The following is a 26449-nucleotide window of genomic DNA, read 5'->3' as shown; positions in this document are numbered from 1 at the left end:
GGTATCGTTGTACATTCAGATGGAAGATTTATCTCAATTATAGAAGTATTGGCAAAACATGAACTACTTAGTGATCGAATATTAGCTAAATTAACTGATTGTAAATTAATGCAATTGCAAAATGCTTCTGTATCAATTTTATTAACATTTTCAAGATTAATCTGAGAAACTGAAGAACCAAAAATGCTTTATATGATATCGTTTTAATACTTGCAGAGAGAATAATACTTTCGATGTTTTGATTATTTGAAAATGTTTCACTAGGAATTGATTGTATTCGAGTTGATAGTATTTCAATGTATTTGGTACAATACATTCCTTCCACTATTGGCATTGATTGGAACGAAGTGCCAATAACAAGTTTTGTAAAACCTTCAGATTTAATTTGTGAAATTTTTGTCTCGAAATTATCACCATCTTCAATAGTTATTGATTTTATGTCTTCTGCACTATATCTCAATGTTCTATTTAATAGAGAGTTTAGTAAAATCCTATGAATCATTACCTAAAAAAATTGAATTGAATAAAATTTAGTGTATTCAAAATCCAATTTTTGAATTAAAAATTAAAAATGAAATTTAGAAAGGAAATTAAAGGTATTTTTCATGAAAAATTTGAATTACAATTGAAAAAGTGAAATAAATAAGTGAATGTTATTGAATATAATCTATTTAGTAATATAAACAAAATTAATTTGAAAATAACAGGTTTGAAATTGAATTAGAAATAATAGAATTTTAAAAATTGTTAGCAATTTGGACAGAGCTTGCCTCCATTCAAATTGCAAACTATTTCTTTAATCTTTTGCAAATTCATGAACGTTAAAAGTTCTGAAAATTTGAATGCTTGCAAATTATTTAACATTTGAAAGGCTCGAATATTAAAAGTTTTGAAAGATTTGAATGATATGACCACGATGTGTAAATTAAGAAAACAATATAAATTTCCTGAAACTTATCACTATAGATTTTTTTTTCAAAGTCTAAGTTAAGTTTTTCAGAGATTGTCATTGAAAAGTAAAAAAAAGAAAAATCAATCCGGTTAATACCATAATCATTAATTAAACCTCAATGAAAATAAAATATTGCATTCAATGATTTTAGAAATTCTGAAAAATTGAATACACAAATTTTATGAATAGTTTACAATTCATAATTTTTTCGAAAATTTAATTACTGGTAAATCATTAATTAATGAATCTTTTTCATCATTCTCACAAAACATTGAAATTTTATATCATTCAAAAATACATTTTGAATATATAAAAATCGATAAATAGATTTTTGAAGTGAATAGATTGTTAGTTTTATGTAAGAAAAATATCATCAATCAAACTGTCCAAGGGTAATAAAAATTCATTTTAAAAAAATGGTCTCAAAATAAAATATTTTAATTTTCTCATATTCAAATTTTAAGTATTTTTAACGTTCTTAAATTTGCTGACCATTAAATAAATTCATGTTTTTATTTGATTTTTGAAGTTCAATTTTGAATTTTACTTCAAATTTTGTGCAAGATTTCAATTCTATCTATAACCGTTATTTTTGAGAGATCAAAGAATTAAGTTTGATAAAATTTCTGGTGCAAGCTGATTTGAATAGAATGTCAATCATACTTTCAAAAACTCAGCTTTTTTTTGAATACATTTCTACTACTTTTGAATACAATGTTTTCACGCCTTTTTATTAGATCTTTAATAGCAAAATATGTCATAGTTCACAACCAAGTTACTGTTCAAGGTACTAAAATGACTTTTGATGATCCTTCCGATTTCCAAAATCATGAAGATCTTCTAAGTAGAATGAATAACGAAAATATTGATACAATAAAACTTGAAGGATCAAGCATACACGATTTACCAGATTTCATTGGCATTCAAAGGGTCAAAACTTTTGAATGTGATTTATCTTGCAATATTTCACAGTCTTATTTTTATCAAAATCAAATAATTAAAACAGTTTTGCTTGGGGCAAATATTCAAACTATAGAAGAAAGTGCATTTGCATATTCATCACTAGAATATATCGAATTTTCGGAAACAACATCTGTTAAAAGTTATGCTTTCGCGTATTGTACTCGTTTAAATATATCCAACGTTTACCAATTAGAAAATTCTTGTTTTCGTAATACGAATTTAAAAAGCATAACAATAACTAGTGAGGATCATTGTATACCAGATAATGCTTTTCGTGAGTGTTATAACTTAGAATCAGTTACTATCAATATTTATCGTTTCTATATAAATCAAAATGCATTTAAAGATTGCTTTAAACTCAAAGAAATCATCATTCAAGAAGGTTGCCGATTAACAGAAGTTTATGAATTTTCATTTGAAAATTGTGCATTAGAATCAATCGACTTTAGCTCAATTACATATATTGGGTATGCTGCATTTAGAAATACTAAATTTAAGAAAGTTGTTTTGAATTCTGCAACTCTTAAAGATCATGTTTTTGCTCATTGTAAATTTCTTAGAGAAGTAATTATCCAAGGCGATTTAAGGGCAGGTATAATGTCAACAAAGTCGGGTAGCGTAAGAGATGCCAGAGAATTCTTTATTTCTTGTCAATCACTAGAAATAGTTGATTTAGGTCAACAAAAATCTGTCATTGAAGGAATGTTTAAGAATTGTTTCAATCTAAAAGAAATTAAATCATCAAATCCAGATCTGAAAATAGGTTTAGAATCATTCTTCTCATGTTGGAGTTTAACAAAAATTACAACAAATATATTGGAGATTGGTGAGGGTGCTTTCATGTTCTGCAAATCTTTGGAAACTATTGATATTACAAATGTTGCAAAAATTGAATCACGTGCATTTTATGGTTGTGAAAAATTGAAGAATATTTTACCTCATGTTCAAGGAGAAGATTACGCATTTGCGTTTTGTAGTTCATTAGTTGACTGTAATGTTCAAATACATGCTGGAATAGGTTTATTGATGAATTGTACAAGTCTTGAATCAGTTACACTTCATGGAGTTCAGTATATTCCAGATAAAATGTTCTTTGGTTGTACAAAACTGAAAACAGTTGTATGGCCAGATATCCTTAAAGGAATTGGTAATTATGCATTTATGGACACAATTCTAGAAATACCAAATTTCGACTTTCCTAATCTTGAAGAAATAGGCCAATATTCCCTTCGAGGTTTAAAAATTGAAAAGATAAAATTCACAAATGACTATATTTATTATCGAAAAGAATGTAACTTAAGGTATTATTCAATTTGTCCAGCAGTTGCACAAACAGATAAAAGTCCATTCAAAGACATTACATCAATCAAAGAAATCATATTAGGAATAAATGTTACAGAATTCAAAGCATTTGATTTCCTACAATCTTATGATATTAAAATCACAATAGAAAATTCTCACCTGCATATTAATGATGGAGTGCTTCTAAATGGCACAGAAATATTATATTATATTCCAGGGTCATCAACAAGGAAAACATATACAATTCCAAGTACAATTACAAAGATTCATCCATATGCATTCACAACATCAAAATTAGAAGAAGTAGTAATAAATAGTTACATCAATATCATGGGGAAAGCATTTTGTGGATGCAAATCTCTTAAATCAATCACATTTAATTTCGATCAACAAAAAAATTCATTAGATACTAGTATTTTTGAAAATTGCATCTCATTGACAACTGTTAATTTATGTCCATCATTCAAACAACTTGGTGATTATTCATTTAGAGGTTGTACTTCATTAGAAACAATTACAATTCCAGATGGTACGCAAACATTAGGCAGATATTGCTTTGCAGAATGTAGTTCATTGAAGAATATAAATTTCCCCTCAAATCGTCTCCTATTGAATAGTTATTGTTTTTATAAATGTTCAAGCTTAACTCATCTAGATTTATCAAAAAATCTTCAATTTTCTAGTAACGTTTTTGAGTCTTCATCATTGAAGTCAATTAAAATTAGTGTTTCAAATTTAAACGAGGGAATCTTTAATATGTGTAGTAAGCTACAAAAAGTAGAATTAACTGACATTGAAGGACACAATAGAATTAGATCGTATTGCTTTAATTCCACAAATATATCTGAAATCAATTTGCCACCATCTATTGAAGAAATTGATGATTATAGTTTTGCTTTCACTAAAATTAAGAAATTCTTTATTCCAAAAACGCTAACAGAAATACATCCTCAGGCATTTTATGGTATTGATGATATTGAATTAGAATTAGATTGTGATCATCCAAAATTCATATTGGGTGCTCATGAACTTATCGATAAAGAAACAAACACATTATTAATGACATATGGAAAATTGTTATCAACATATATTGTTCCATCAAGAGTAAGAAGCATTGCTAGAAACGCAATAAATTCATTTCCAAAATATAATGAAACATCAAGAAAAGTTATAGATTTCGGATTAACTACATTAGTAATCAGAACAAAATTAAATAATGATCCATATGAAAATCTGGTTTATAATGCTCCATATTTACATAATCTTTGCTACGGAGGAAATGTTAAAATAAATGGTTTCGATAATATTCCAAGGATTTTTGTTTCAGATAGTTATGTCAGAAGAATTTGGAATCAAGTACCACTTAAAGTACCTATAAGAGGTGAATGTGATTCATCAGTTCCATTTGAAAACTATGCAAAATATGATTACACTTATCCAAAGAATCCAAAGTATATTCAACCTCCTGAACAAATTCTTCCACAAGAATCTAAAAAATGTGCATTAATTGATGATCCATATGAAATTCCTAAAGTTGAACCAGAAATAAGTCCAGAAGAAAATTCACCAGATCCAACAAAACAAGAAAATACGATATCATCAGAAACTAATAATTTAACACAAATTACCCATCTAAATAATAATGATGAAACTGAGCCAGATCAAGGTAAAAATACATTATTAACATTTATTCTTCTAGCGATTGCAGTGGTAGAGCTTTTGATGGTTGCAGGATTGATTGTATTTTTGATGTATAAAAATAAAGAAGATAGTTCAGAACAGAGTTTTGTTGAAATGTCAGAACATGTTATCGCAAATCACTCTACCGAGGTTTCATATATAAACCCACTTTTCTCAATGAACACAACTATTGAAGATGATCCATTTGCAAGTGACTTTGAAGATCATGCAAATAATGATGAAGGTCATTTTAACGATTGTATATGCGATGATGAATAAAAATAACATTTAGATTTCCTAAATTTTCAGTAATTGATATAAAATGTTAGTATGAATTTTTTTAATAAATTAAATATTCATTAAGGAGTCACTTTCAAAGCGATTATCGAGAGGATAATAATTATTACAGATAAGAATGAAACAAAAACTAATAAAACAACATGAAAAGCAGAATAAATTCTTATATTTTCTAAAAATGGAAGAGATTGATTATCATTATAATATCGCGTTGTGTCGGTTATATATTCTTGAATATGCAAGAAGGAATCTCCAAGATATAAACTATTGCTCAATTTATAAGTTGGTTCATAATCTCCTTCTTTTGCATATCTTCCTGTATTATTTTCATGACTAATTTCCATAAGGCAATTATCTGTATCAGTGTTGTATGATGGTGGCTTCACACAGATTTTTCCATAATGATTGTTATAATTGTTATAATAATAATTATAATTATTGTAATTATGTAACTTTAGAAATTCTCTGTCTGATATATCAGAATTTATAACATATCGATGGTAATTGGAATACTCTATCGCATCGTTACTGATTATTGGGGTATTTCAAATATACCGTCCTTTCTCCAAAGCACAAACATCAATCCACCAGTTTTGTTCATAAAACAATCATTTTCAATATAATAAATTGGATGCCCGTCTTCACTAATTTTAAATTTGATTTGGGTTGAATTACAGAAACTTGTTGAGTTAATGTAAACCATTGAGTTAGGAATATATAATTCACTAATTCCAACATTGTAGAATGTACATTCTCCTAAACTTCGTATTTTTTCATTAAACCTAAAGTTTATAAGATCTGTACAGTTTGAAAATGCAAAGGCTTTTATAAAAATCAAATTTTCTGGACATATAAATTCTGTAATTTTTGTATCCAAAATACCTCATCAATGACGTTCAGGTTTGTACCTAATCCGCCGTTAGATCAACAGGCATCTACAATGTTCCAAGAGTTTTTGTTTCAGATAATTATGCTAGATCAATTTGGAATCAAGTACCAAGAATTATAGCAATCAAAGATGAATGTGATTCATCAGTTCCATTTGAGAATTATGCAAAATATGATTATACTTATCCAAAGAATCCAAAGTATATTCAGCTTCCTGAGCAAATTCTTCCACAAGAAGCTAAAAAGTGTGCATTGATTGATGATCCATATGAAATTCCTAAAGTTGAACCAGAAATAAGTCCAGAAGAAAATTCACAAGATCAAACAGTTTCACAGAGTTCATCACAATCTGGAAACTCTGCATCTTCAGAGACTAATAATTCAGCACAAGTTACTGAACTAATCAATATTGATGAAATAAAACCTAGTCAAACTAAAAACACAATGTTAACATACATCCTTCTTGCAATTGCAGCAGCAGAAGTTTTGATGGTTGCAAGATTGATTGCATTCTTGATTCATAAGAATAGAGAAGATAGTTCAGAAGAGAGTTTCGTTGAAATGTCAGAACATGTTATCACAAATCTCTCTACCGAGATTACATTTACAAACCCACTTTTCTCAATGAACACAACTATTGAAGATGATCCATTTGCAAGTGACTTTGAAGAACATGCAAATAATGACGAAGGTTATTTCGATAACTGTTTATGCGATGATGAATAAAGATTATTTCAATAACAATGCAAACAGTTTGACAAAAATTTTGATTATTTTTAAACAGCAAATGCATTTGCAACCATTGAATGAAAAATTGTAAACCATGGAATGAATGTTTATTCAATAGGCACATTTAATGCGTTAGGTGTAATTTAACTGAAAAATTATTTCAAATTATAATGATTATTTAATAAATCATTCTCATTGCAATGTGAGTAATGCCAGTTAACATAAATTTGAAATAATGTCATATGTTAACTTGAAATTTTATTCATGAGTAATTTTCAAGGAAATAATAGAGAGAATAAGTATAATCACTGTCAATATGGAGATAAAAACTAAAAGAATTACATGAATAGAAGAATATGTTCTATAGTTTTCTAAAAAAGGAAGAGATTGATTTGCATAATCATAGACGGTTGAACTTGTTATTTGTTCATCAATATGAAAATACGATTCACCAATGTATAAACTATTGCTCAATTTATAAGTTGGTTCATATTTTCCTTCTTTGGCATATCTGTCAATATTATTTTCATCGCTAATATCCATCCTGCAATCTTCAATTGAGTATGTAATATATGAAGGCGACTTTATACATATATTTGAAATGTATCTAACATCGAAAAATTCACTGTCTGAAATATCTGAATTTATTATTAACTTGCTGATTGGTAAATCTAAGATTCCATCTCTTCCAATTACTTTTACTTTTGAGGGTAACTCGAATAAACTTCCTCTTTTCCAAAGAATAAACATCAAACCACCCGTCTTGTTCATAAAACAATCATTTCTACATAATATATAGGATGCCCTTCTGAGCTAAACTTAAATTCAATGTGACTTGATTTTTGAAAAACTGGTCGTATTAATGTCAATTAATGAATTTGGAATGTATAATTCAGTTATTCCAACATTATAAAATGAACAATAGCATATCTTCCTGATTTTTTCATTGAATATGAAATTGATAAGAGAAGTGCAATTAGAGAAAGCATATTCATCAATAATTATCAGGTTTTTCTGGGCAAATGAATTCAACAATTTGTGAATCCATATACGCTTCCCTATTAATCATATTTAAATTAGTTCCCAAATGCAAATTTATATTGCTTTGCCCACACTTTTTGAAGCAAGATATTGGGATTTTATGCAATCTTGATAGATCAACTTCTATTAGTGATGAACATTCTTGAAAACAATTTGTTCCAACAATTTCTAGTTGATTATTGAATTCAAGTTTTTGGAGACTAAAGCATCCGAGAAAACAGTGAGATTCTAAACGATAAATAATGGACCTTTCAGGTAGTTTAATTGATGTTAAATTTGTGCAGTATGCAAAACAGCCTTGGGGAAAATATGTAGCATTTAGATTAATTTCTATTGTTTTCACACTTGTGCAATATGCAAACATACCTTCTTTCAGTATTATATTTGAATTAACAATTATTTTTTCCAAATAATTTGAATAAGAAAATGCATAAAAGTTAATATATTTCACAAAATCTGGAATTGTCAATTCCTTGGCTTCCAAACTTGCCGGATAGGCATATAAAGTTTCTAAATTTGCTGTGATTTCTTTCATTGTATTCAAGTAAAACAACATCTGTTGGCCAATAATAATCAGGCCTGCTTTGAAAAATATTATTATTGATTATTATTTCCTTAAGAGGTGTATTATAAAACGCTGTGAGAGCAATTTGCCTAACATTGGTTAAGTCCAAATTTGAAATGTTTGTATTAGCAAATGCATAAGGGGAAATACTTTCAATTGAATTACACAACTGTACATCTGTCAAGCTTTCGCAATTTTCAAATGCATGATAATCAATTTCCCTAATCCCACAGCCCTCTATGAAAACTACTTTTTTCAGCTGTTTGCATCCATAGAAAGTTGGTATTTTGCTGGAGTTAATTGTTAATTCTTTAATATAAGAATATTGAAGAGGTGAATACTTATCTGAAAACATAGTTACTCCATAAAACTTTAAATTATTGTTCCATATGTTTATATCAATCATTGGACATAATTCGAATAAACTTGGTTCAACAGTCATTTCGTGATCTCCCCATCCAATAATTCTTTTAAGTTTTGGACAGTTAAAGAAGCTATTTCTGTAAATTCGTTTGCAAAATGAAAGATCAACTGATTCTACTTCTGGCAAATCTCCAACATTTTTAACATATTCAATTCCATTTGGTAAATTTTTGAGTTTTGGACAGCCAGCAATATTAATAGTACACCTAAAATTCGGATCAACAGGAGTAATGATTTCTTCAATATTATAGTTTATCAAGTATATATATTTTGAATCACTTGTGATTTCAATTGTTTTAAGATTTGGAAAATTAAGAATACCATCCATATTTGAACCATAAAAGTATTCATCTTGATTAAACACAATTAATTTCTTAAGTGGTAATGTTGAAAAGGCAGAACTAGACATAGCTAAACTACGAAGAGTAATTTCTTCTATAGCTGTAAACAATAATGATGTATCATGAAAGCTCCATGTTTCTCTGAAGTTATATTTAAATATAGGGTGTCCAAAGGTGCGTTTAGCACAGCGCTCTATATGAGACTATTAAAGGAGATATATGCTGATTATAAATATATAATAAAAAATATGAATATATGTATATGATGAGTAAGTTGTATTTTGGCGCCATGCCGGGATATAAAATGAATTTTGAGACAAGAGGCGGTTTCGCGGGAAATTTTGGCGGGATTTTTTTCATTTTTTTAATGAATCATAAAGAAAACATCCTCGCTCTTGCAAAAAAATGCAAAGACTGTAAAAAATCTACGAGACATTGGTAAAATGCTTCGGTATGGATGCTCCTAGCTATTCCACTGTAACGTATCATGTTAGGATGTATCACTTCATGAACAAAAAGGCGCCCATCATAAAAATTGACAAAAAATCGCCGGATCAAAGAAAAATCAAAGCAATTCTTCAAGCGCTAGATGAAGACCCAAGAGCATCACTCAGAAGGATAGAGGAGATGACAAAGATACCACGTACAACAGTCAGTTATTATCTGCACAATTATTTGAACTACAAACTAGCGTATACACGTTGGGTTCCGCACAACCTTAATTCAGTTCAAAAAAATCTAGAGTCCAATCTTCGAAAGAGCTCCTCTCTATATTGCGTGCGTATCAATCCAAGAAGTTTCGCTTTTTAGTAATAGGGGACGAGTCTTGGTTTCAATATGCAACAGAAGCCAAAATCATGTGGATCCCGAAGGATGAAAATCCGCAAACATTCCCGAAGAAAAAAATTGACACACCAATGATTATGTTGTCGGTTTTTTGGGGCGTGAATGGCATCATCGCAATTGATATTCTTCAAAAACCTAATACGATGAATGCTCAGTATCTAATTGACAATGTTCTTACTCAAATTATCAATTCTGATGAGTTTGAGAAATCCAAACAACAAAAACAAAAGTTTGCAATTCATTTTGATAATTCAAGAGTTCACAAAAGTCATAAGGTAATGAATTACTTGTTGGAAAACAATGTCAAAGTTGTTCCAAACCCAATTTATTCACCTGATATTGCACCCTCTGACTTTTATTTATTCGGCACGCTAAAAAAGAGAGCTGAAGGACGCGAATTCGCGAGTCCAGATGATCTTGAAAATTTTGTAAGAGAGTAATTTGAGCAATTTTCTCATGATGATTTAAAGCGTGTCTTTGAAGCCTGGATCGATCGCTGCGAACGCGTGATTGAATCCAATGGTGATTATATTTAAATAAACTTTATATATATGTAACTTGTTTATTTCTATTCGCAGTATTCAGGTTTGTGCTAAACACACCTTTGGACACCCTATACTTTAAGAGAAGTACAGTTACAAAATGAATATTCTCCAAAACCAGCGCAACTTGAAACAAAAGATGTTAAACTAATGCAGTTATAAAATTCATATTGAGGTACGTATCTAAAGTCAGTCGGAAGATTTATTTCTATCAAAGAAGTATTGGAAAAACATGAATTATTGAGGAATTGAATACTGTTTAAATTGACCGATTGTAAATTGATACAGTTACAAAATGCTTCTGTTTCAATTGTATTAACATTTTCAAGATTAATCTGAGAAATTGAAGAACTGAAAAAAGCTCTGTTAGATATAGTTTTAATGCTTGATGAGAGAATAACACTCTCGATGTTTTGATTATTTGAAAAAGTTTCCTCGGGAATTGAATCTATTTGAGTTGATAGTATTTCCAGATATTTAGTGCAATATAATCCTTCCATTGTTGGCATTGATTGGAATGAAGTACCAATAACAAGTTTTGTAATTCCTTCAGATTTAATTTGTGAAATTTTTGCTTCTAAATTGTCACCAGCTTCAATTGTTATTGATTTTGGAGCTTCCATATTATAATTTATTGGGTAATTTAACAAAGAATTCCATATGATACCATTTAACATGTTGAAATTTATCACAGAAAAATTGAATTCAAAAGTTAATATTTAAAAATGGTTGAATTTTGCATTTATGCTAACTATAGAAAGATGTGTAGTTTACACGATTAAAAAAAATCAATTCAAATGAAATGAACGCTGCATAAAAATGATAAAATTAATGTGTTTAATAAATTGTATGCATAATAATCATTAGCAAAATAACCTTAAAAGAAGATTTTACACAATCATTGGCAAATCGCTGACAAATATAATCATATAAAATGGCTTATATTCTAGTTGGTTAAAGTGTATTTCAAATTAAATTCCTAAAATGCCATTTCAAATCTGGTTTTTTATTTTTCAGAAAATTCAATTAATTCAAAATTAAATAGCTTGACATTTAAACTAGTGAGGGATATTTTATAATTGTTTTAATCTTTTAGGATTTATTAACGATAAATTTAAAATCATTTTTTGATAGAATTATTTTTTGAATTTTGATTAAATTTTAGTAGGAATATTTTAAGCCTTATAATGTTAAACTTTTTTTGTAAACTTATCAAATTATCATAGTACTTTAAACCAAATATCAATGCTTTCATCCATTATTATCAAGTCATTAATCACCAAACATGTTATTACTAACGATCAAATTACTATTCAAGGTACTAAAATGATTTTCGATAACCCAAATGATTTTCAAGATGAAGAAAATCTCTTAACTCAAATGAAAAGTGCAAACATTGATACAATACGACTTGAAGGATCATCAATAAACAATATGCCAACTTTCATTGGTATCCAAATGGTTAAAACTTTTGAATGCGAAACATCATGTAGCATTCCTCAGAAATATTTCTATCAGAATCAAAATATTAGAAATGTTTTTCTAGGAAAAAATGTTGGAGCTATATACAATTATGCATTTGCCTATTCCTCCTTAGAATTTATTGATTATTCTGAAACAACATATATTACCGATGGAGCTTTTGCTAATTGTACACATTTAGATATTTCCAAAGTACACAAACTAAGTTATGCCTGTTTTTATCACACAAATTTGAAAAATATAACGATAACGGTTGGTGGATCTGTTTCGATAAACTATGTTTGGTATACAGCTATAAATCACTATGCATTTTGTGAATGCTATAATTTAGAATCTATTACTATCAATATTTCATCATTTATTATTGGTACAAATGCATTTCAGGATTGCTTCAAACTCAAAGAAATTATAATTCCTGACAATTGCGAAATAACTAAAATTTATGCATATGCATTTGAAAATTGCCCATTAGAATCTATTAATCTTAAAAATGCAAAATATTTGGGTGACTGTGCTTTTAGGAATACAAAACTAAAGCAAGTCACCTTAAATAAAGCATCTCTTGGAGATCATGTTTTTGCCCATTGCGATGATCTTATTGAGGTGAATATTATTGACAATTTGGATTCAACGTCTATATTTGAAGGCTATAGTTCTTCGAGAAGTTCAAAGGAATTTTTTATTGCATGTCAATCCCTCGAATCTGTTGATTTGGGTTTACAAAAATACACGCATATTGGAATGTTTAAGAATTGTTTCAATCTAAAAGAAATTAAATCATCAAATCCAGATCTGAAAATAGGTTTAGAATCTTTCTTCTCATGTTTGAGTTTAACAAAAATTACAACAAATATATCTGAAATAGGAGAGAATGCTTCATGTTCTGCAAATCTTTGGAAACTATTGATATCACAAATGTTGTAAAAATTAAATCACGTGCATTTTATGGATGCGAAAAATTGAAGAATATTTGGCCACAAGTTCAAGGAGAAGATTACGCATTTGCGTTTTGTAGTTCATTAGTTGACTGTAATGTTCAAATACATGCTGGAATAGGTTTATTGATGAATTGTACAAGTCTTGAATCAGTTACACTTCATGGAGTTCAGTATATTCCAGATAAAATGTTCTTTGGTTGTTCCAAACTGAAAACAGTTGTATGGCCAGATATTCTTAAAGGAATAGGAAATTATGCATTTTACGGAACCAGTCTTGAAGTTCCATTTTTGGATCTCTCTGATACTGTGGAAATAGGCAATTTTTCATTTAAAGGAACAAAAATTGAAAAAATAAAATTTGGCAGCGATTACGTTTATTATCGTAAAGAATGTAGTAAAACATATTATTCAGTGTGTCCAGGTGTTAGTGTGACTAATGAAATACCATTTATTGGGGTATCAACAATAAAAGAAATCACTCTGGGTATAAATGTGACAGAATTCAAAGCTATCAATTTTCAAGATTCTTATGATATCAACATTAAATTAGATGAGGGATCTGGTTTCCAAATTGTTGACGGAATGCTTATGAAAGACAATGAAATATTATATTATATTCCTGGTCAATCAACAAGGAAAACTATCACAATTACAGGTCCATCATCAAAGAAAACATTATCAAGCTCAATTACAAAAATTCATCCATACGCATTCACAACATCAAAATTAGAAGAAGTAGTAATAAATAGTTACATTGAAATCATGGAGAAAGCATTCTATGGATGCAAATCTCTTAAATCAATCACATTTAATTTTAATCAACCACAAAAATCATTAGATGCTAGTATTTTTGAAAATTGCATCTCATTGACAACTGTTAATTTATGTCCATCATTCAAAGAACTTGGTGAAAGTTCATTCAGAGGTTGTACTTCATTAGAAACAATTACAATTCCAGAAGGTACAGAACGTATAGGCAGTTATTGCTTTGCAGAATGTAGTAAATTGAAGAATATAAACTTTCCATCGAATCATCTATATGTTGGTGACTATTGCTTCTCAAATTGTCAAAGCTTAACAAATCTTGATCTTATCAATAATCTTGAGTTTGGATCATTTGTTTTTAATTCATCATCACTGATTTCAGTTAAAATTAATGCATCCAATATATATAAAGGAATGTTTAATATGTGTGATAAGTTACAAAAGGTAGATATCCTTGGAGATGAAGGAGATAATTATATTGGATCATATTTCTTTAATTCCACAAGTATATCTGAGATCTATTTGCCATCTAGTATTAAAAGCATTGATGATTTTAGTTTTGCTTTCACGAAAATCAAATTTTTCTTTTATTCCAAAAACTCTAACATCAATACATCCTCAAGCATTTATGGTATTGAAATATTGAATTAGAATTAGATTGCGATCATCCAAATTATATTGGGGGCTCATGAACTTATCGATAAAAATACAAATACTTTATTAATGACATATGGAAAACTTCTATCAACATATATTGTTCCTTCAAGGGTAAGGCACATTGCAGTAAATGCAATAAATTCATATCCAAAATATAATGAAACTTCAAGAAAAGTTATTGATTTTGGAGTCACAACTTTAGTTATCAGAACAAAAGTAGAACTCAGCGAAAACTTTGGATATCGCCCTGAAAATTTTGTTCCGCATAACAATTTTCCAATTTATAATGCACCGTATTTGCACAATCTTTGTTATGGTGGAACCGTTAGATCAACAGGCATCTACAATGTTCCAAGAGTTTTTGTTTCAGATAATTATGCTAGATCAATTTGGAATCAAGTACCAAGAATTATAGCAATCAAAGATGAATGTGATTCATCAGTTCCATTTGAGAATTATGCAAAATATGATTATACTTATCCAAAGAATCCAAAGTATATTCAGCTTCCTGAGCAAATTCTTCCACAAGAAGCTAAAAAGTGTGCATTGATTGATGATCCATATGAAATTCCTAAAGTTGAACCAGAAATAAGTCCAGAAGAAAATTCACAAGATCAAACAGTTTCACAGAGTTCATCACAATCTGGAAACTCTGCATCTTCAGAGACTAATAATTCAGCACAAGTTACTGAACTAATCAATATTGATGAAATAAAACCTAGTCAAACTAAAAACACAATGTTAACATACATCCTTCTTGCAGTTGCAGCAGCAGAAGTTTTGATGGTTGCAGGATTGATTGCATTCTTGATTCATAAGAATAGAGAAGATAGTTCAGAAGAGAGTTTCGTTGAAATGTCAGAACATGTTATCACAAATCTCTCTACCGAGATTACATTTACAAACCCACTTTTCTCAATGAACACAACTATTGAAGATGATCCATTTGCAAGTGACTTTGAAGAACATGCAAATAATGACGAAGATTATTTCGATAACTGTTTATGCGATGATGAATAAAAGATTATTTCAATAACAATGCAAACAGTTTGACAAAAATTTTGATTATTTTTAAACAGCAAATGCATTTGCAACCATTGAATGAAAAATTGTAAACCATGGAATGAATGTTTATTCAATAGGCACATTTAATGCGTTAGGTGTAATTTAACTGAAAAATTATTTCAAATTATAATGATTATTTAATAAATCATTCTCATTGCAATGTGAGTAATGCCAGTTAACATAAATTTGAAATAATGTCATATGTTAACTTGAAATTTTATTCATGAGTAATTTTCAAGGAAATAATAGAGAGAATAAGTATAATCACTGTCAATATGGAGATAAAAACTAAAAGAATTACATGAATAGAAGAATATGTTCTATATTTTCTAAAAAAGGAAGAGATTGATTTGCATAATCATAGACGGTTGAACTTGTTATTTGTTCATCAATATGAAAATACGATTCACCAATGTATAAACTATTGCTCAATTTATAAGTTGGTTCATATTTTCCTTCTTTGGCATATCTGTCAATATTATTTTCATCGCTAATATCCATCCTGCAATCTTCAATTGAGTATGTAATATATGAAGGCGACTTTATACATATATTTGAAATGTATCTAACATCGAAAAATTCACTGTCTGAAATATCTGAATTTATTATTAACTTGCTGATTGGTAAATCTAAGATTCCATCTCTTCCAATTACTTTTACTTTTGAGGGTAACTCGAATAAACTTCTCTTTTTCCAAAGAATAAACATCAAACCACCCGTCTTGTTCATAAAACAATCATTTTCTACATAATATATAGGATGCCCTTCTGAGCTAAACTTAAATTCAATGTGACTTGATTTTTGAAAACTGGTCGTATTAATGTCAATTAATGAATTTGGAATGTATAATTCAGTTATTCCAACATTATAAAATGAACAATAGCATATCTTCCTGATTTTTTCATTGAATATGAAATTGATAAGAGAAGTGCAATTAGAGAAAGCATATTCATCAATAATTATCAGGTTTTCTGGGCAAATGAATTCAACAATTTGTGAATCCATATACGCTTCCCTATTAATCATATTTAAATTAGTTCCCAAATGCAAATTTATATTGCTTTGCCACACTTTTTGAAGCAAGATATTGGGATTTTATGCAATCTTGATAGATCAACTTCTATTAGTGATGAACATTCTTGAAAACAATTTGTTCCAACAATTTCTAGTTGATTATTGAATTCAAGTTTTTGGAGACTAAAGCATCCGAGAAAACAGTGAGATTCTAAACGATAAATAATGGACCTTTCAGGTAGTTTAATTGATGTTAAATTTGTGCAGTATGCAAAACAGCCTTGGGGAAAATATGTAGCATTTAGATTAATTCTATTGTTTTCACACTTGTGCAATATGCAAACATACCTTCTTTCAGTATTATATTTGAATTAACAATTATTTTTTCCAAATAATTTGAATAAGAAAATGCATAAAAGTTAATATATTTCACAAAATCTGGAATTGTCAATTCCTTGCTTCCAAACTTGCCGGATAGGCATATAAAGTTTCTAAATTGCTGTGATTTTTTCATTGTATTCAAGTAAAACAACATCTGTTGGCCAATAATAATCAGGCCTGCTTTGAAAAATATTATTATTGATTATTATTTCCTTAAGAGGTGTATTATAAAACGCTGTGAGAGCAATTTGCCTAACATTGGTTAAGTCCAAATTTGAAATGTTTGTATTAGCAAATGCATAAGGGGAAATACTTTCAATTGAATTACACAACTGTACATCTGTCAAGCTTTCGCAATTTTCAAATGCATGAATATCAATTTCCCTAATCCCACAGCCCTCTATGAAAACTACTTTTTTCAGCTGTTTGCATCCATAGAAAGTTGGTATTTTGCTGGAGTTAATTGTTAATTCTTTAATTAAGAATATTGAAGAGGAATACTTATCTGAAAAATAGTTACTCCATAAAACTTTAATTATTGTTCCATATGTTTATATCAATCATTGGACATAATTCGAATAAACTTGGTTCAACAGTCATTTCGTGATCTCCCCATCCAATAATTCTTTAAGTTTTGGACAGTTAAAGAAGCTATTTTCTGTAAATTCGTTTGCAAAATGAAAGATCAACTGATTCTACTTCTGGCAAAATCTCCAAATTTTTAACATATTCAATTCCATTTGGTAAATTTTTGAGTTTTGGACAGCCAGCAATATTAATAGTACACCTAAAATTCGGATCAACAGGAGTAATATTTCTTCAATATTATAGTTTATCAAGTATATATATTTGAATCACTTTGATTTCATTGTTTTAAGATTTGGAAAATTAAGAATACATCCATATTTAACCATAAAAGTATCATCTTGATTAACACAATTAATTCTTAAGTGGTAATGTTGAAAAGGCAGAACTAGACATAGCTAAACTACGAAGAGTAATTTCTTCTATAGCTGTAAACAATAATGATGTATCATGAAAGCTCCATGTTTCTCTGAAGTTATATTTAAATATAGGGTGTCCAAAGGTGCGTTTAGCACAGCGCTCTATATGAGACTATTAAAGGAGATATATGCTGATTATAAATATATAATAAAAAATATGAATATATGTATATGATGAGTAAGTTGTATTTTGGCGCCATGCCGGGATATAAAATGAATTTTGAGACAAGAGGCGGTTTCGCGGGAAATTTTGGCGGGATTTTTTTCATTTTTTTAATGAATCATAAAGAAAACATCCTCGCTCTTGCAAAAAAATGCAAAGACTGTAAAAAATCTACGAGACATTGGTAAAATGCTTCGGTATGGATGCTCCTAGCTATTCCACTGTAACGTATCATGTTAGGATGTATCACTTCATGAACAAAAAGGCGCCCATCATAAAAATTGACAAAAAATCGCCGGATCAAAGAAAAATCAAAGCAATTCTTCAAGCGCTAGATGAAGACCCAAGAGCATCACTCAGAAGGATAGAGGAGATGACAAAGATACCACGTACAACAGTCAGTTATTATCTGCACAATTATTTGAACTACAAACTAGCGTATACACGTTGGGTTCCGCACAACCTTAATTCAGTTCAAAAAAATCTAGAGTCCAATCTTCGAAAGAGCTCCTCTCTATATTGCGTGCGTATCAATCCAAGAAGTTTCGCTTTTTAGTAATAGGGGACGAGTCTTGGTTTCAATATGCAACAGAAGCCAAAATCATGTGGATCCCGAAGGATGAAAATCCGCAAACATTCCCGAAGAAAAAAATTGACACACCAATGATTATGTTGTCGGTTTTTTTGGGGCGTGAATGGCATCATCGCAATTGATATTCTTCAAAAACCTAATACGATGAATGCTCAGTATCTAATTGACAATGTTCTTACTCAAATTATCAATTCTGATGAGTTTGAGAAATCCAAACAACAAAAACAAAAGTTTGCAATTCATTTTGATAATTCAAGAGTTCACAAAAGTCATAAGGTAATGAATTACTTGTTGGAAAACAATGTCAAAGTTGTTCCAAACCCAATTTATTCACCTGATATTGCACCCTCTGACTTTTATTTATTCGGCACGCTAAAAAAGAGAGCTGAAGGACGCGAATTCGCGAGTCCAGATGATCTTGAAAATTTTGTAAGAGAGTAATTTGAGCAATTTTCTCATGATGATTTAAAGCGTGTCTTTGAAGCCTGGATCGATCGCTGCGAACGCGTGATTGAATCCAATGGTGATTATATTTAAATAAACTTTATATATATGTAACTTGTTTATTTCTATTCGCAGTATTCAGGTTTGTGCTAAACACACCTTTGGACACCCTATACTTTAAGAGAAGTACAGTTACAAAATGAATATTCTCCAAAACCAGCGCAACTTGAAACAAAAGATGTTAAACTAATGCAGTTATAAAATTCATATTGAGGTACGTATCTAAAGTCAGTCGGAAGATTTATTTCTATCAAAGAAGTATTGGAAAAACATGAATTATTGAGGAATTGAATACTGTTTAAATTGACCGATTGTAAATTGATACAGTTACAAAATGCTTCTGTTTCAATTGTATTAACATTTTCAAGATTAATCTGAGAAATTGAAGAACTGAAAAAAGCTCTGTTAGATATAGTTTTAATGCTTGATGAGAGAATAACACTCTCGATGTTTTGATTATTTGAAAAAGTTTCCTCGGGAATTGAATCTATTTGAGTTGATAGTATTTCCAGAATTTAGTGCAATATAATCCTTCCATTGTTGGCATTGATTGGAATGAAGTACCAATAACAAGTTTTGTAATTCCTTCAGATTTAATTTGTGAAATTTTTGCTTCTAAATTGTCACCAGCTTCAATTGTTATTGATTTTGGAGCTTCCATATTATAATTTATTGGGTAATTTAACAAAGAATTCCATATGATACCATTTAACATGTTGAAATTTATCACAGAAAAATTGAATTCAAAAGTTAATATTTAAAAATGGTTGAATTTTGCATTTATGCTAACTATAGAAAGATGTGTAGTTTACACGATTAAAAAAAATCAATTCAAATGAAATGAACGCTGCATAAAAATGATAAAATTAATGTGTTTAATAAATTGTATGCATAATAATCATTAGCAAAATAACCTTAAAAGAAGATTTTACACAATCATTGGCAAATCGCTGACAAATATAATCATATAAAATGGCTTATATTCTAGTTGGTTAAAGTGTATTTCAAATTAAATTCCTAAAATGCCATTTCAAATCTGGTTTTTTATTTTTCAGAAAATTCAATTAATTCAAAATTAAATAGCTTGACATTTAAACTAGTGAGGGATATTTTATAATTGTTTTAATCTTTTAGGATTTATTAACGATAAATTTAAAATCATTTTTTGATAGAATTATTTTTTGAATTTTGATTAAATTTTAGTAGGAATATTTTAAGCCTTATAATGTTAAACTTTTTTTGTAAACTTATCAAATTATCATAGTACTTTAAACCAAATATCAATGCTTTCATCCATTATTATCAAGTCATTAATCACCAAACATGTTATTACTAACGATCAAATTACTATTCAAGGTACTAAAATGATTTTCGATAACCCAAATGATTTTCAAGATGAAGAAAATCTCTTAACTCAAATGAAAAGTGCAAACATTGATACAATACGACTTGAAGGATCATCAATAAACAATATGCCAACTTTCATTGGTATCCAAATGGTTAAAACTTTTGAATGCGAAACATCATGTAGCATTCCTCAGAAATATTTCTATCAGAATCAAAATATTAGAAATGTTTTTCTAGGAAAAAATGTTGGAGCTATATACAATTATGCATTTGCCTATTCCTCCTTAGAATTTATTGATTATTCTGAAACAACATATATTACCGATGGAGCTTTTGCTAATTGTACACATTTAGATATTTCCAAAGTACACAAACTAAGTTATGCCTGTTTTTATCACACAAATTTGAAAAATATAACGATAACGGTTGGTGGATCTGTTTCGATAAACTATGTTTGGTATACAGCTATAAATCACTATGCATTTTGTGAATGCTATAATTTAGAATCTATTACTATCAATATTTCATCATTTATTATTGGTACAAATGCATTTCAGGATTGCTTCAAACTCAAAGAAATTATAATTCCTGACAATTGCGAAATAACTAAAATTTATGCATATGCATTTGAAAATTGCCCATTAGAATCTATTAATCTTAAAAATGCAAAATATTTGGGTGACTGTGCTTTTAGGAATACAAAACTAAAGCAAGTCACCTTAAATAAAGCATCTCTTGGAGATCATGTTTTTGCCCATTGCGATGATCTTATTGAGGTGAATATTATTGACAATTTGGATTCAACGTCTATATTTGAAGGCTATAGTTCTTCGAGAAGTTCAAAGGAATTTTTTATTGCATGTCAATCCCTCGAATCTGTTGATTTGGGTTTACAAAAATACACGCATATTGGAATGTTTAAGAATTGTTTCAATCTAAAAGAAATTAAATCATCAAATCCAGATCTGAAAATAGGTTTAGAATCTTTCTTCTCATGTTTGAGTTTAACAAAAATTACAACAAATATATCTGAAATAGGAGAGAATGCTTCATGTTCTGCAAATCTTTGGAAACTATTGATATCACAAATGTTGTAAAAATTAAATCACGTGCATTTTATGGATGCGAAAAATTGAAGAATATTTGGCCACAAGTTCAAGGAGAAGATTACGCATTTGCGTTTTGTAGTTCATTAGTTGACTGTAATGTTCAAATACATGCTGGAATAGGTTTATTGATGAATTGTACAAGTCTTGAATCAGTTACACTTCATGGAGTTCAGTATATTCCAGATAAAATGTTCTTTGGTTGTTCCAAACTGAAAACAGTTGTATGGCCAGATATTCTTAAAGGAATAGGAAATTATGCATTTTACGGAACCAGTCTTGAAGTTCCATTTTTGGATCTCTCTGATACTGTGGAAATAGGCAATTTTTCATTTAAAGGAACAAAAATTGAAAAAATAAAATTTGGCAGCGATTACGTTTATTATCGTAAAGAATGTAGTAAAACATATTATTCAGTGTGTCCAGGTGTTAGTGTGACTAATGAAATACCATTTATTGGGGTATCAACAATAAAAGAAATCACTCTGGGTATAAATGTGACAGAATTCAAAGCTATCAATTTTCAAGATTCTTATGATATCAACATTAAATTAGATGAGGGATCTGGTTTCCAAATTGTTGACGGAATGCTTATGAAAGACAATGAAATATTATATTATATTCCTGGTCAATCAACAAGGAAAACTATCACAATTACAGGTCCATCATCAAAGAAAACATTATCAAGCTCAATTACAAAAATTCATCCATACGCATTCACAACATCAAAATTAGAAGAAGTAGTAATAAATAGTTACATTGAAATCATGGAGAAAGCATTCTATGGATGCAAATCTCTTAAATCAATCACATTTAATTTTAATCAACCACAAAAATCATTAGATGCTAGTATTTTTGAAAATTGCATCTCATTGACAACTGTTAATTTATGTCCATCATTCAAAGAACTTGGTGAAAGTTCATTCAGAGGTTGTACTTCATTAGAAACAATTACAATTCCAGAAGGTACAGAACGTATAGGCAGTTATTGCTTTGCAGAATGTAGTAAATTGAAGAATATAAACTTTCCATCGAATCATCTATATGTTGGTGACTATTGCTTCTCAAATTGTCAAAGCTTAACAAATCTTGATCTTATCAATAATCTTGAGTTTGGATCATTTGTTTTTAATTCATCATCACTGATTTCAGTTAAAATTAATGCATCCAATATATATAAAGGAATGTTTAATATGTGTGATAAGTTACAAAAGGTAGATATCCTTGGAGATGAAGGAGATAATTATATTGGATCATATTTCTTTAATTCCACAAGTATATCTGAGATCTATTTGCCATCTAGTATTAAAAGCATTGATGATTTTAGTTTTGCTTTCACGAAAATCAAATTTTTCTTTATTCCAAAAACTCTAACATCAATACATCCTCAAGCATTTTATGGTATTGAAGATATTGAATTAGAATTAGATTGCGATCATCCAAAATTTATATTGGGGGCTCATGAACTTATCGATAAAAATACAAATACTTTATTAATGACATATGGAAAACTTCTATCAACATATATTGTTCCTTCAAGGGTAAGGCACATTGCAGTAAATGCAATAAATTCATATCCAAAATATAATGAAACTTCAAGAAAAGTTATTGATTTTGGAGTCACAACTTTAGTTATCAGAACAAAAGTAGAACTCAGCGAAAACTTTGGATATCGCCCTGAAAATTTTGTTCCGCATAACAATTTTCCAATTTATAATGCACCGTATTTGCACAATCTTTGTTATGGTGGAACCGTTAGATCAACAGGCATCTACAATGTTCCAAGAGTTTTTGTTTCAGATAATTATGCTAGATCAATTTGGAATCAAGTACCAAGAATTATAGCAATCAAAGATGAATGTGATTCATCAGTTCCATTTGAGAATTATGCAAAATATGATTATACTTATCCAAAGAATCCAAAGTATATTCAGCTTCCTGAGCAAATTCTTCCACAAGAAGCTAAAAAGTGTGCATTGATTGATGATCCATATGAAATTCCTAAAGTTGAACCAGAAATAAGTCCAGAAGAAAATTCACAAGATCAAACAGTTTCACAGAGTTCATCACAATCTGGAAACTCTGCATCTTCAGAGACTAATAATTCAGCACAAGTTACTGAACTAATCAATATTGATGAAATAAAACCTAGTCAAACTAAAAACACAATGTTAACATACATCCTTCTTGCAGTTGCAGCAGCAGAAGTTTTGATGGTTGCAGGATTGATTGCATTCTTGATTCATAAGAATAGAGAAGATAGTTCAGAAGAGAGTTTCGTTGAAATGTCAGAACATGTTATCACAAATCTCTCTACCGAGATTACATTTACAAACCCACTTTTCTCAATGAACACAACTATTGAAGATGATCCATTTGCAAGTGACTTTGAAGAACATGCAAATAATGACGAAGGTTATTTCGATAACTGTTTATGCGATGATGAATAAAGATTATTTCAATAACAATGCAAACAGTTTGACAAAAATTTTGATTATTTTTAAACAGCAAATGCATTTGCAACCATTGAATGAAAAATTGTAAACCATGGAATGAATGTTTATTCAATAGGCACATTTAATGCGTTAGGTGTAATTTAACTGAAAAATTATTTCAAATTATAATGATTATTTAATAAATCATTCTCATTGCAATGTGAGTAATGCCAGTTAACATAAATTTGAAATAATGTCATATGTTAACTTGAAATTTTATTCATGAGTAATTTTCAAGGAAATAATAGAGAGAATAAGTATAATCACTGTCAATATGGAGATAAAAACTAAAAGAATTACATGAATAGAAGAATATGTTCTATAGTTTTCTAAAAAAGGAAGAGATTGATTTGCATAATCATAGACGGTTGAACTTGTTATTTGTTCATCAATATGAAAATACGATTCACCAATGTATAAACTATTGCTCAATTTATAAGTTGGTTCATATTTTCCTTCTTTGGCATATCTGTCAATATTATTTTCATCGCTAATATCCATCCTGCAATCTTCAATTGAGTATGTAATATATGAAGGCGACTTTATACATATATTTGAAATGTATCTAACATCGAAAAATTCACTGTCTGAAATATCTGAATTTATTATTAACTTGCTGATTGGTAAATCTAAGATTCCATCTCTTCCAATTACTTTTACTTTTGAGGGTAACTCGAATAAACTTCTCTTTTTCCAAAGAATAAACATCAAACCACCCGTCTTGTTCATAAAACAATCATTTTCTACATAATATATAGGATGCCCTTCTGAGCTAAACTTAAATTCAATGTGACTTGATTTTTGAAAACTGGTCGTATTAATGTCAATTAATGAATTTGGAATGTATAATTCAGTTATTCCAACATTATAAAATGAACAATAGCATATCTTCCTGATTTTTTCATTGAATATGAAATTGATAAGAGAAGTGCAATTAGAGAAAGCATATTCATCAATAATTATCAGGTTTTCTGGGCAAATGAATTCAACAATTTGTGAATCCATATACGCTTCCCTATTAATCATATTTAAATTAGTTCCCAAATGCAAATTTATATTGCTTTGCCCACACTTTTTGAAGCAAGATATTGGGATTTTATGCAATCTTGATAGATCAACTTCTATTAGTGATGAACATTCTTGAAAACAATTTGTTCCAACAATTTCTAGTTGATTATTGAATTCAAGTTTTTGGAGACTAAAGCATCCGAGAAAACAGTGAGATTCTAAACGATAAATAATGGACCTTTCAGGTAGTTTAATTGATGTTAAATTTGTGCAGTATGCAAAACAGCCTTGGGGAAAATATGTAGCATTTAGATTAATTTCTATTGTTTTCACACTTGTGCAATATGCAAACATACCTTCTTTCAGTATTATATTTGAATTAACAATTATTTTTTCCAAATAATTTGAATAAGAAAATGCATAAAAGTTAATATATTTCACAAAATCTGGAATTGTCAATTCCTTGGCTTCCAAACTTGCCGGATAGGCATATAAAGTTTCTAAATTTGCTGTGATTTCTTTCATTGTATTCAAGTAAAACAACATCTGTTGGCCAATAATAATCAGGCCTGCTTTGAAAAATATTATTATTGATTATTATTTCCTTAAGAGGTGTATTATAAAACGCTGTGAGAGCAATTTGCCTAACATTGGTTAAGTCCAAATTTGAAATGTTTGTATTAGCAAATGCATAAGGGGAAATACTTTCAATTGAATTACACAACTGTACATCTGTCAAGCTTTCGCAATTTTCAAATGCATGATAATCAATTTCCCTAATCCCACAGCCCTCTATGAAAACTACTTTTTTCAGCTGTTTGCATCCATAGAAAGTTGGTATTTTGCTGGAGTTAATTGTTAATTCTTTAATATAAGAATATTGAAGAGGTGAATACTTATCTGAAAACATAGTTACTCCATAAAACTTTAAATTATTGTTCCATATGTTTATATCAATCATTGGACATAATTCGAATAAACTTGGTTCAACAGTCATTTCGTGATCTCCCCATCCAATAATTCTTTTAAGTTTTGGACAGTTAAAGAAGCTATTTCTGTAAATTCGTTTGCAAAATGAAAGATCAACTGATTCTACTTCTGGCAAATCTCCAACATTTTTAACATATTCAATTCCATTTGGTAAATTTTTGAGTTTTGGACAGCCAGCAATATTAATAGTACACCTAAAATTCGGATCAACAGGAGTAATGATTTCTTCAATATTATAGTTTATCAAGTATATATATTTTGAATCACTTGTGATTTCAATTGTTTTTTTAAAATTAAGAATACCATCCATATTTGAACCATAAAAAGTATTCATCTTGATTAAACACAATTAATTTCTTAAGTGGTAAT

At 29.1% G+C, this 26449-nt stretch overlaps 5 protein-coding genes and 2 pseudogenes across 7 annotated transcripts, besides 6 other annotated features; 6 read left to right on the top strand and 1 right to left on the bottom strand.

The window, feature by feature from the left end:
- Positions 1-1747: 1747 nt before the first annotated feature.
- Positions 1748-5176, top strand: TVAGG3_1041180 (leucine-rich repeats (6 copies)-containing protein; the record flags this gene model as incomplete). The annotated part of the gene is made up of 1 exon (XM_001328728.1): positions 1748-5176. One exon carries the CDS (start codon positions 1748-1750, stop codon positions 5174-5176), a length of 3429 nt encoding a protein of 1142 aa, XP_001328763.1.
- A 1350-nt stretch (positions 5177-6526) lies between these two features.
- On the top strand, positions 6527-6808 carry TVAGG3_1041170 (leucine-rich repeats (6 copies)-containing protein; the record flags this gene model as incomplete). The annotated part of the gene is made up of 1 exon (XM_001328729.1): positions 6527-6808. One exon carries the CDS (start codon positions 6527-6529, stop codon positions 6806-6808), a length of 282 nt encoding a protein of 93 aa, XP_001328764.1.
- A 1481-nt stretch (positions 6809-8289) lies between these two features.
- TVAGG3_1041160 (ribonuclease inhibitor domain-containing protein) lies at positions 8290-9249 on the bottom strand (the record flags this gene model as incomplete). The annotated part of the gene is made up of 1 exon (XM_001328730.1): positions 8290-9249. One exon carries the CDS (start codon positions 9247-9249, stop codon positions 8290-8292), a length of 960 nt encoding a protein of 319 aa, XP_001328765.1.
- A 92-nt stretch (positions 9250-9341) lies between these two features.
- Positions 9342-9369: a terminal%2Cinverted (terminal inverted repeat of Mariner transposon ID:TVAGG3_1041140).
- Positions 9342-10643: a mobile genetic element.
- TVAGG3_1041150 lies at positions 9438-10563 on the top strand (annotated as a pseudogene). Its single transcript has one exon. A coding segment is annotated over exon 1 (1126 nt).
- Positions 10616-10643: a terminal%2Cinverted (terminal inverted repeat of Mariner transposon ID:TVAGG3_1041140).
- A 4065-nt stretch (positions 10644-14708) lies between these two features.
- TVAGG3_1041130 (leucine-rich repeats (6 copies)-containing protein) lies at positions 14709-15431 on the top strand (the record flags this gene model as incomplete). Its single annotated transcript, XM_051255507.1, has 1 exon — positions 14709-15431. One exon carries the CDS (start codon positions 14709-14711, stop codon positions 15429-15431), a length of 723 nt encoding a protein of 240 aa, XP_051081081.1.
- Positions 15432-17944: 2513 nt separating this feature from the next.
- Positions 17945-17972: a terminal%2Cinverted (terminal inverted repeat of Mariner transposon ID:TVAGG3_1041100).
- Positions 17945-19247: a mobile genetic element.
- On the top strand, positions 18041-19167 carry TVAGG3_1041110 (annotated as a pseudogene). Its single transcript has one exon. A coding segment is annotated over exon 1 (1127 nt).
- Positions 19220-19247: a terminal%2Cinverted (terminal inverted repeat of Mariner transposon ID:TVAGG3_1041100).
- A 2285-nt stretch (positions 19248-21532) lies between these two features.
- On the top strand, positions 21533-24037 carry TVAGG3_1041090 (leucine-rich repeats (6 copies)-containing protein; the record flags this gene model as incomplete). The annotated part of the gene is made up of 1 exon (XM_001328732.1): positions 21533-24037. The coding sequence occupies one exon, from the start codon at positions 21533-21535 to the stop codon at positions 24035-24037; it is 2505 nt and encodes an 834-aa protein (XP_001328767.1).
- Between the last annotated feature and the right edge of the window lie 2412 nt (positions 24038-26449).

This window comes from Trichomonas vaginalis, chromosome I (genome assembly GCF_026262505.1).
Source record: "Trichomonas vaginalis G3 chromosome I, whole genome shotgun sequence".
Lineage (NCBI taxonomy): Eukaryota > Parabasalia > Trichomonadida > Trichomonadidae > Trichomonas > Trichomonas vaginalis.
The sequence above is the reverse complement of the archived record's forward strand: the minus strand, read 5'-3'. Positions and strand labels throughout refer to the sequence as shown.